At 42.1% G+C, this 12,242-nt stretch overlaps 1 protein-coding gene across 1 annotated transcript in view; it reads right to left on the bottom strand.

The window, feature by feature from the left end:
• Positions 1-626: 626 nt before the first annotated feature.
• Positions 627-12,242, bottom strand: part of KIF27 (kinesin family member 27) — a 110,550-nt gene continuing 98,934 nt past the window's right edge. The window contains exon 18 of the mRNA XM_069762724.1: positions 627-1,415. Coding sequence (XP_069618825.1) covers positions 961-1,415 — 455 coding nt within the window. The 3' untranslated portion in view covers positions 627-960. The remainder of the gene's footprint in view (positions 1,416-12,242) is intronic.

The raw sequence follows: 12,242 nt of genomic DNA, 5'->3' as shown, positions 1-12,242 counted from the left end.
TCGCTGGAGAGCGGTCTGTGTGACAGCTCTCCAGCGACCAAACAGCGACGCTGCAGCGATCCGGATCGTTGTCGGTATCGCTGCAGCGTCGCTTAATGTGAAGGGGCCTTTAGTCAGCTTGCAACTCACAAATCTATCTAAAAACCTAACATTTGTCAAAATGAATCAGGCATGTATCAGTGCCGACTTTCATTGAGTCCTGCTAAAGAGTGAGAGAATTCACAAATTCAAGAGGATGCAGTCTCTGCTCACCAAGCCAGACTGGCAGCTGCTACTTGTACTGAACAGTGTTATTTCAACAGGGTGGAGAAACACAGAGGAGTTGGTGAAGATTTATTTCTGTCTATGGCCAGAACGGTGGCTAGCAATGTTGCTTTGCAGAATCATGATTTTGAGTTCAAATCCGACCAAGTACAACATCTGCAAGGAGTTTGTGTGTGTTTTCATCTGGATACCCCAGCTTCTTCCCACACTACACTACATAGTGATAGGGAATTTAGATTGTAAGCCGCCACAATGGGGATAGAAAAGATGTTTGTAAAGTGGTGTGGAATATGACTAAAATAGATAAAGTAAGTAGACCAGCCTCATCAGGTCTAAGAGATCTACTTAATGTTGTATGCACGTTTTGTATAGTGAAATTTTTTGACTGTCGGCTTTAATGATTTCTCCACTCTGAAAGTTTCAGCAGTAATTCCTTCTTCATGTACAGCAATACAAGCATTGAAGCAGATGTTACAGTGGATAATAAATATCGCAGGTTCCATACCGGGAGCATTTTTTAAATAATAAATATCAGGTTATGTCATAATAATTTGTCAGAGTATCATTTACAACGGTGAAGATAGTGTCATCTAGAGTGCTGGTCTTTTGTGGATCAGTTCGGTTACAGCTGTCGGATCTGTACGTGTTCACAGCGTGACAAGTGCTATGTTTAATAAGTACCCCAAACTCTCAAATCTAAAATTTAAAGTCTGATTTCTGTGTTTCTTCAATTGAGTCAGCAAGAATAGAGCCAACACTGGAACGTCGTGTTGAAAGCTCTAGCGCAGAGATCTGCCGCACATCTCGGCGGGACAGTTTTACGGGACTGACTACAAGTGCTGCATTATTAGCCTCTGATTTTGTTACATGGGACGCAGAGTGCTTTTGAGGTTTTAAAGTTTGTGATTCATCGACATCTTCTGGGTCTTCCCCACTAGAAAAGTGCCTTCTCATTTGTCGGCGAGGTTCTGACTTGTGAGCTAAAGTGCCTGAATTATCCCCAACAATTCTATAAGTGTTCTGCTGAGATCTGGAGTCTTTTGACTTTCTACTGGATTTGCCATTTTCAATCTTTGATGCCCAATTCTGTTCCTTAGATGTCACTGGTCCAAATTCATCTTGGTTCTGTGGGGCATCTCCAGAGCCATCATCTATAGAAAACAAGCAGAGACATAATTATGTAATAACTTCTTGGAAACCTTGGATTCTGTGTGTATCCATTCCAGACTACTCAAACCCTGCATAATCTGTCCCTTATTCCATGCTGATGTCTATTCGGTAGTTAGCAATGAATAGGAGACAGACTGAAAGAAGTGTAACTGTAGGTTCAGACTATACAGCCTTTGTTACCCTATAGCTACATAGATCTGCACAGTCTTTTGGAGCTTCGCTTCTCAGCTACAGGTCGTCAAAAGCCTCATTTACTTCAAGCAATAATAGAGTCATATCTGAAGCTTTTAAAAGGAGAATGCCACTATATATATATATATATATATATATATATATATATATATATATATATATATACAGTTAAGTCCATATATATTTGGACAGAGACAACATTTTTCTAATTTTGGTTATAGACATTACCACAATGGATTTTAAACAAAACAATTCAGATGCAGTTGAAATTCAGACTTTCAGCTTTCATTTGAGGGTATCCACATTAAAATTGGATGAAGGGTTTAGGAGTTTCAGCTCCTTAACATGTGCCACCCTGTTTTTAAAGGGACCAAAAGTAATTGGACAGATTCAATAATTTTAAATAAAATGTTCATTTTTAGTACTTGGTTGAAAACCCTTTGTTGGCAATGAGTGCCTGAAGTCTTGAACTCATGGACATCACCAGACGCTGTGTTTCCTCCTTTTTGATGCTCTGCCAGGCCTTCACTGCGGTGGTTTTCAGTTGCTGTTTGTTTGTGGGCCTTTCTGTCTGTGAAGTTTAGTCTTCAACAAGTGAAATGCATGCTCAATTGGGTTGAGATCAGGTGACTGACTTGGCCATTCAAGAATATTCCACTTTTTTGCTTTAATAAACTCCTGGGTTGCTTTGGCGTTATGTTTTGGGTCATTGTCCATCTGTAGTATTAAACGACGACCAATCAGTTTGCTGCATTTGGCTGGATCTGAGCACACAGTATGTCTCTGAATACCTCAAAATTCATTCGGCTGCTTCTGTCCTGTGTCACATCATCAATAAACACTAGTGACCCAGTGCCACTGGCAGCCATGCATGCCCAAGCCATCACACTGCCTCCACCATGTTTTACAGATGATGTGGTATGCCTTGGATCAGGAGCAGTACCACGCATTTGCCATACTTTTCTCTTTCCATCATTCTGGTAGAGGTTGATCTTGGTTTCATCTGTCCAAAGAATGTTCTTCCAGAACTGTGCTGGCTTTTTTAGATGTTTTTTTAGCAAAGTCCAGTCTAGCCTTTTTATTCTTGATGCTTATGAGTGGCTTGCACCGTGCAGTGAACCCTCTTGTGAAGGGGTTTCTCTTAAACATGGAGATTATTCTACAATCATCCACCACTGTTGTCTTCCGTGGGCGCCCAGGTCTTTTTGCATTGATGAGTTCACCAGTGCTTTCTTTCTTTCTCAGGATGTACCAAACTGTAGATTCTGCCACTCCTAATATTGTAGCAATTTCTCAGATGTTTTTTTTTCTGTTTTCACAGCTTAAGGATGACTTGTTTCACCTGCATGGAGAGCTCTTTTGACCGCATGTTTACTTCACAGCAAAACGTTACAAATGCAAGCACCGCACCTCAAATCAACTCTAGGCCTTTTATCTGCTTAGTTGAGAATGACATAACGAAGGGATTGCCCACACCTGTCGATGAAATAGCCTTGGAGTCAATTGTCCAATTACTTTTGGTCCCTTTAAAAACAGGGTGGCACATGTTAAGGAGCTGAAACTCCTAAACCCTTCATCCAATTTTAATGTGGATACCCTCAAATGAAAGCTGATAGTCTGAACTTCAACTGCATCTGAATTGTTTTGTTTAAAATTCATTGTGGTAATGTCTATAACCAAAATTAGAAAAAAGTTGTCTCTGTCCAAATATATATGGACCTAACTGTATATACACACATATATATATATATATACAGTGCAGACCAAAAGTTTGGACACACCTTCTCATTTAAAGATTTTTCTGTATTTTCATGTCTATGAGAATTGTACATTCACACCGAAGGCATCAAAACTATGAATTAACACATGTGGAATTATAAACTTAACAAAAAAGTGTGAAACAACTGAAATTATGCCTTATATTCTAGGTTCTTCAAAGTAGCCACCTTTTGCTTTGCACACTCTTTGCATTCTCTTGATGAGCTTCAAGAGGTAGTCACCAGGAATGGTCTTCCAACAATCTTGAAGGAGTTCCCAGAGATGCTTAGCACTTGTTGGCCCTTTTGCCTTCACTCTGCGGTCCAGCTCACCCCAAACCATCTTGATTGGGTTCAGGTCTGGTGACTGGAGGCCAGGTCATCTGGCGTAGCACCCCATCACTCTCCTTTTTGGTCAAATAGCCCTTACACAGCCTGGAGATGTGTTTGGGGTCTTTGTCCTGTTGAAAAATAAATGATGGTCCAACTAAACGCAAACCGGATGGAATAACATGCCGCTGCAAGATACTGTGGTAGCCATGCTCGTTCAGTATGCCTTCAATTTTGAATAAATCCCCAACAGTTTCACCTGCAAAGCATCCCCACACCATCACACCTCCTCCTCCATGCTTCACGGTGGGAACCAGGCATGTAGAGTCCATCCGTTCCGCTTTTTTGTGTCGCACAAAGACACGGTGGTTGGAACCAAAGATCTCAAATTTGGACTCATCAGACAAAAGCACATATTTCCCGTGGTCTAATGTCCATTCCTTGTGTTCTTTGGCCCAAACAAGTCTCTACTGCTTGTTGCCTGTCCCTAGCAGTGGTTTCCTAGCAGCTATTTTACCATGCAGGCCTGCTGCACAAAGTCTCCTCTTAACAGTTGTTGTAGAGATGTGTCTGCTGCTAGAACTCTGTGTGGCATTGACATGGTCTCTAATCTGAGCTGCTGTTAACCTGCGATTTCTGAGGCTGGTGACTCGGATAAACTTATCCTCAGAAGCAGAGGTGACTCTTGGTCTTCCTTTCCTGGGGCGGTCCTCACATGAGCCAGTTTCTTTGTAGCGCTTGATGGTTTTTGCAACTGCACTTGGGGACACTTTCAAAGTTTTCCCAATTTTTCGGACTGACTGACCTTCATTTCTTAAAGTAATGATGGCCTCTCGCTTTTCTTTACTTAGCTGCTTTTTTCTTGCTATAATACAAATTCTAACAGTCTATTCAGTAGGACTATCAACTGTGTATCCACCAGACTTCTGCTCAACACAACTGATGATCCCAACCCCATTTATAAGGCAAGAAATCCCACTTATTAAACGTGACAGGGCACACCTGTGAAGTGAAAACCATTTCCGGTGACTACCTCTTGAAGCTCATCAAGAGAATGCCAAGAGTTTGCAAGCGATACATACATGCTAGCCACCTTAGGGAGAGACCCAAGTTGGGCTAAATGTAGCGGGACAAAAGAGACCGAAAAGCCCTCTACTTAAAGGAAATACATAGTGGATGCTTTCCTGAAACGGAAAGCACTTGCAAGCAGCATAATACAAAGAATAGCAGGTTTACCCAGAATCCTTTGCAGTAGGCGGAGCTATGCAAATCATCTCTTTCCACCCCTGTCTAATCCACAGCGCTTGGAACCGCCAAGCGTGCAATGCTGCGGATTAGTTTCTAAATTTACACAGCCAACCAATTCCTACCTGTGGACACGTGTTTCGGGCTTTAGGCCCTCATCAGCACAGGGCTGGAATTGGTTGGCTGTATGGAGTGGGGCTCGGTGAGCAAGAGTTTGCAAAGCAGTCATCAAAGCAAAAGGTGGCTGCTTTGAAGAACCTAGAATATAAGACATAATTTCAGTTGTTTCACACTTTTTTGTTAAGTATATAATTCCACATGTGTTAATTCATAGTTTTGATGCCTTCAGTGTGAATGTACAATTTTCACAGTCATGAAAATACAGAAAAATCTTTAAATGAGGTGTGTCCAAACTTTTGGTCCGTACTGTATATATATACACAGTTAGGTCCGTATATATTTGGACAGAGACAACATTTTTCTAATTTTGGTTATAGACATTACCACAATGAATTTTAAACAAAACAACTCAGATGCAGTTGAAGTTCAGACTTTCAGCTTTCATTTGAGGGTATCCACATTAAAATTGGATGAAGGGTTTAGGAGTTTCAGCTCTTTAACATGTGCCACCCTGTTTTTAAAAGGACCAAAAGTAATTGGACAATTGACTCCAATGCTATTTCATGGACAGGTGTGGGCAATCCTTTCGTTATGTCACTCAATTAAGCAGATAAAAGGCCTGGAGTTGATTTGAGGTGTGGTGCTTGCATTTGGAAGGTTTTGCTGTGAAGTGAACATGCGAAAGGAGCTCTCTATGCGGGTAGAAACAAGCCATCCCTAAGCTGAGAAAACAGAAAAAACCCATCCAAGAAATTGCTATAATATTAGGAGTGGCAAAATCTACAGTTTGGTACATCCTGATAAAGAAAGAAAGCACTGGTGAACTCATAAATGCAAAAAGACCTGGGCGCCCACGGAAGACAACAGTGGTGGATGATCGCAGAATAATCTCCATGTTTAAGAGAAACCTCTTCACACCAGCCAACCAAGTGAACAACACTCTCCAGGAGGTAGGTGTATCAATATCCAGATCCACCATAAAGAGAAGACTGCATGAAAGTAAATACAGAGGGTTCATTGCACGGTGCAAGCCACTCATAAGCATCTAGAATAAAAAGGTTAGACTTGACTTTGATAAAAAAACATCTAAAAAAGCCAGCACAGTTCTGGAAGAACATTCTTTGGAAAGATGAAACCAAGCTCAACCTCTACCAGAATGATGGAAAGAGAAAAGTATGACGAAGTCGTGGTACAGCTCATGATCCAAAGCATAACACATCATCTGTAAAACACGGCGGAGGCAATGTGATGGCTTGGGCATGCATGGCTGCCAGTGGCACTGGGTCACTAGTGTTTATTGATGATGTGACACAGGACAGAAGCAGCCAAATGAATTCTGAGGTATTCAGAGCCATACTGAGTGCTCAGATCCAGCCAAATGCAGCCAAACTGATTGTCCACCTGTAGTATGAAACGACGACCAATGACCCAAAACATAATGCCAAAGCAACCCAGGAGTTTATTAAAGCAAAGAAGTGGAATATTATTGAATGGCCAAGTCAGTCACCTGATCTCAACCCAATTGAGCATGCATTTCACTTGTTAAAGACTAAACTACAGACAGAGATGCCCACAAACAAACAGCAACTGAAAATCACCACAGTGAAGGCCTGGCAGAGCATCAAAAAGGAGGAAACACAGCGTCTGGTGATGTCCATGAGTTCAAGACTTCAGGCAGTCATTGCCAAAAAAGGGTTTTCAACCAAGTACTAAAAATGAACATTTTATTTAAAATTATTGAATCTGTCCAATTACTTTTGGTCCATTTAAAAACAGGGTGGTACATGTTAAAGAGCTGAAATTCCTAAACCCTTCATCCAATTTTAATGTGGATACCCTCAAATGAAAGCTGAAAGTCTGAACTTCAACTGCATCTGAAATGTTTTGTTTAAAATTCATTGTGGTAATGTCTATAACCAAAATTAGAAAAATGTTGTCTCTGTCCAAATATATATGGGCCTAACTGTATATATATATATATATATATATATATATATATATATATATATTTTTTTTTTTTTTTTTAAGGGGAGCCTAAATGGGATGTCTACTGGTGGACAACCTATTTATGCTCTTCTCAACTCTGTGTCCACAGAGATTATATAGAAAATTGTTGCTGCTGTAAATGGGGCTTGCATTCTTTTGTTAACTCCTATAGAGCAGGTGCTTTTCCACTATTGGAAAATATAATATTAACTAGCTTAAGAACCCCGCGTTGCCCGGGCATAGTAATAAACTGTGGTTAGTTATAACAAATTATATAAATGATATTGCACATAAAAACATTTCACATACCGTGATGAGCGAGTACTCGATGCTCGAGATTTCCCGAGCATGCTGGGGGGGGGGATCTCCGAGTATTTTTTAGTGCTCGGAGATTTAGTTTTTGTTGATGCAGCTTCATGATTTACAGCTGCTAGCCAGCATAAGTACATGTGGGGGTTGCCTTGTTGCTAGGGAATCTCCACATGTAATCAAGCTGGCTAACAGATGTAAATCATTCAGCTGCGGCGATGTAAACTAAATCTCCCAAGTATACTCGGTCATCACTATTCAACACTACAGATTTGCAACACAAATTAAATAAATGATTACCCAAGTATTGATAGTAACTTATTTTCAATTCATTCAAGAGCCTGTTGGTAAACAACATTTTTGGTTTTTCCTTCCGGTGCAAAGATGAATAGATTTCCCACATCATCCCTTCAGTCAGAGCCACCGGACTACTACCCCTAATATCCCACATCATCCCGTCAGCAAGAGCCAAAAGACTGCTACCCAATATTCCACATCATCCCGTCAGCCAGAGCCACCAGACTACTACCCCTAATATTCCACATCATGCCCTCAGCCAGAGCCAACGGACTACTACTTCTAATATCCCACATCATCCCGTCAGCCAGAGCCACCGGACTACTACCCCTAATATCCCACATCAGCCAGAGCCACAGGACTACTACCCCTAATATCCCAATCATTCCGTCAGCCAGAGCCACAGGACTACTACCTCTAATATCCCACATCACCCCACCAGCCAGAGCCACTGGACTACTACCCCTAATATCCCACATCATCCCGTCAGAGCCACTGGATTACTACCCCTAATATTCCACTTCATCCCGTCAGCCAGAGCCACTGAACTACTACCCCTAATATCCTAATCATACCATCAGCCAGAGCCACTGGACTACTATCCCTAGTATCCCACATTATCCTGTCAGAGCCAACATTGTGAGGTTGGCGCTATTACACCGATTAAAATGATACCTGGGTTGGAGAAATCCGTCTTGGGTTTTTATTTTTTTTAATCTGTGTTTGTGAAGTTTTAAAGGGAAGCTGTCAACAGTTTATTAGGTTACCAGGTAAACATATCCCCTATGCATTACACAAGTACTTTTGATACCCCTTGACTCCCCATGTATGATCCATAAATACCGTTTTTACTCCTCCCGCGCTGTATGTAAATATGCTTGGTCCGATCCGATGGGCGTGGCTTATTGTCCGTCTTCCCCCCTGCTCCTCGGCTTGCTGTACGTATTAATTTCTGTGAATATCACAGATCTCCGCCATTCGTATACTTCCGAGCCATAAAACACCATGGCGTATGCTGGCATATGTGCAATAATGATTTTATGCTTTGCATGCAGTTGGGCAAAGCATACTACGCACACGCGAGAGGCCACTTGAATGCACATGCACCAAAACTATACGCGAATGCATAAATTCCCGAAAGGAATGCGTAGAGTAAGCCAGGAGGAGGGAAGAGACAGACAATAATCCACGCCCATTGGACCGGGCTGAGCATATTTACATACAGCGTGGGACGAATAAAAACGGTATTTATGGATCATACGTGGGGAGTCAAGGGGTATCAAAAGTACTTGTGTAATGCATAGGGGACACTAAATTATATTTTTACCTGACAACCTCAAAAACTGGTGACAGATGCCCTTTAAACTGTGGCCACTGCCATTCTGTAATGCTGTAGATAAGCCCCGATGTAACCTGAAAGATAAGAAAAACAGGTTATATTATACTCACCTGGGAGGGCGGTCTGGTTCGATGGGCGTCGGGGTCCGGGGCCTCCCATCTTCATGCAATGACGTCCTCTTCCTTGTTTCTGTTGCGGCACCTGCGCAGGCGTACTTTATCTCCCTGTTGAGATCAGAGCAAAGTACTGCAATGCGCAGGCGCTGGGCCTCTGTGACCTTTCCCGACTCCCGCGCACTGTAGTACTTTGCTCTGCCCTCAACAGGGAGATAAAGTACGCCTGCGCCGGAGCCACAACAGAAGCAAGGAAGATGACGTCATCGCATGAAGATGGGAGGCGCCGGACAGGGACCTGTGATGCCCATCGGACCCAAACCACACCGGACCGCCCCCACCCAGGTGAGTATAATCTAACTTGTTTTTCTTAGGCTTCTTTCACACTTGCGTCGTTTGGCATCCGTCGCAATCCGTCGTTTTGGGAAAAAAACAGATCCTGCAAATGTGACCGCAGGATGCGTTTTTTCCCATAGACTTGTATTAGCGACGGATGGCCACACGTCGCGTCCGTCATGCAATGGATCCGACGTGTTTTGGCGGACCGTCGTCACGAAAAAAGTTCAATGTAACGTTTTTTTCGTACGTCGCGTCCGCCATTTTCTAAGGTGCATGCATGGCCGGAACTCCGCCCCCTCCTCCCCGGACTTCAGAATGGGCAGCGGATGCGTTGAAAAAATGCATCCGCTGCCCACGTCGTGCACAAATTTCACAACGTGCGTCGGTACGTCAGCCCAACGCTTAGCGGCGGACCCGTACCGACGCAAGTGTGAAAGTAGCCTTAGCAGTCAGGTTAGATTGGGGGCTTATCTACAGTATTACAGAATGCTGTAGATAAGCCCCTGATGGTGGTGGCTGCAGTTTATAGCCGCAAAATGAGGTGACAGATTCCCTTTAATGAGGATGCTTCATGCCAGACAAAGAGAAGTTCCTGATTCTGGGCTCCCCCTGCAGTCTGTGGCAGAGGGTGGTCTGTGTTGGCACGGTAATAAATTGTGTTATTTTCAGCTTTACAGAAGGACGATAACACCATAGAAATGATAAGAATAATAGTCCTCAGTTACCACAACTGTCTACAAGGAAAACTGTCGCTCATAGCAACCAATCACAGCTCAGCTTCTTTTAAACAGCTCTGGTGAAATGAAAGATGATTAGTGATTGGTTGGGGCCATGTGGAGTGGGTGTGGCAGATATGCACACACATGCTTAGTGATTGGTTGGGGCTAAGTGGAGTGGGCGTGGCTGATACACACACACATAAATACACACACATACACACTCATTTTTATATACTGTATATAGATGATCAGGCTTTCAATGAAAGCAAATATGTTATTGGTGAGGAGAAGACATTCAGCCTTCTTACAATTCTGACCATTGTCACTTTATGAGGTAATAATTCTGGAAGGCTTCAACAGATCCCACTCATTCTGAGAATGTTTTTTCGTGACGTATTGTACTTCATGATGGTGGTAAAATTTATTCAATATGACTTGCATTTATTTGAGAAGAAAAGCAAATTTGAATTTTTCTATCCGCCACATTACATTTGAAGTGAATTTGAGGGGTCTATATGACAGAAAATAGCCAAAAGTGACGCCATTTTAAAAACTGCACCCCTCAAGGTGCTCAAAACCACATCCAAGAAGTTTATAAACCCTTCAGGTACTTCACAGGAGTATTCTGAATGTGTAAAAAAAATTTACATTTAATTTTTTTCCCACAAAAAATTTACTTCAGACCCCAATTTTTTTTTATTTTAGCAATGGTAACAGGAAAAAATAGACCCCAAAATTTGTTGTGCAATTTCTCCTGAGCATGTGCATACACCATATGAGGGAAAAAAACTACTGTTTGGACGCATGGCAAGGCTTGGAAGGGAATGAGCATCATTTGACTTTTTGAATGTAAAATTTGCTAGAATCATTACAGTTTGGAGAGCCCGGATATGCCTAAATAGTGGAAACCCCCACAACTGACACCAGTTTGGAAACTAGACCCCTCAGGGACCTATTCTAGATGTGTGGTGAACACAAAGAACCCCCAGGTGCTTCACAGTTTATAATGTTCAGCTGTGAAAAAAAAAAAAAATAATTAAAAAAAAATAAAAAATCACATTTTCCCCACAAAAGGGTAACAGGAGAAATTGCACCATACAGTTTGTTGTGCAATTTCTCTGGAGTACGCCGATGCCCCATATGTGGGAGAAAACTACTTTTGAGGCACAGTGCAAAGCTCAGAATGGAAGAGGCAACATATTAGAGTTCAGATTTTTCTGGAATGGTGTGAGGGTGCCATGTCACATTGGCAGAGCCCATGAGGTGCTAGAACAACAGAATCCCTCCATATGTGAACTAATTTTACAAACTGCACTTCCCAATGAATTTATATAGGGGTGCAGTGATCATATTGACACATGTGCCTCACAGAATTTTATACCATTGAGCGGTGGCGAAAGAATAAATTACATTTTTACCACTAAAATGTTGTTCTAGCCCTAAGTTTTTAATGTTTCTAAGGGCTAATAGGAGAAATTTTGGGCAGTGAAGAAAAAATAATTACATTTTTACCACAAAAATTTGGCTTGGGCCCCATATTTTAGATTTTCACACAAGAAGTGGGTAAAAATAGCACCATAATTTGTCCCACAATTTTTACTGAACGTGGCAATAACCCATATGTGGCTGTACAGTACTGCTTGGCCATACGGAGAGACTCGGGAGGATCGGAGTGATATTTGCCTTCTGGAGCGCAGATTTTCCTAGAATAGTTTGTGGACTTTATATACAGTGCCCCTAAGTGCAGAATCCTCCCTCAATTGACCCCATTTTGGAAACTATACCCCTTTGGGAATTTATCTACTGGTGTAGTGCAGATTTTGACTCCATGAGTATTTTCCAGAAACGAGCAGTAGTGGATGTTGCTGAGTGAAAATTATAAGCTACCGTTCTAGTGACCAGTACATTGTAGTGACCAGTACGTTATGCCCTGCCCGTACTTCTGGAGACACACACCTGTAAGTTAGGTGGGCTCTCATCAATACAGAAATGCCAAACATGTGGGCGCTCTATGTGGTATAGGCACACTGGGGCTCAGAAGGGGAGGGGGCACTTTGATTTG

Source organism: Ranitomeya imitator, chromosome 1 (genome assembly GCF_032444005.1).
Source record: "Ranitomeya imitator isolate aRanImi1 chromosome 1, aRanImi1.pri, whole genome shotgun sequence".
Lineage (NCBI taxonomy): Eukaryota > Metazoa > Chordata > Amphibia > Anura > Dendrobatidae > Ranitomeya > Ranitomeya imitator.
Note: the sequence above shows the minus strand (reverse complement) of the source record. Positions and strands in the feature narration are given on the sequence as shown.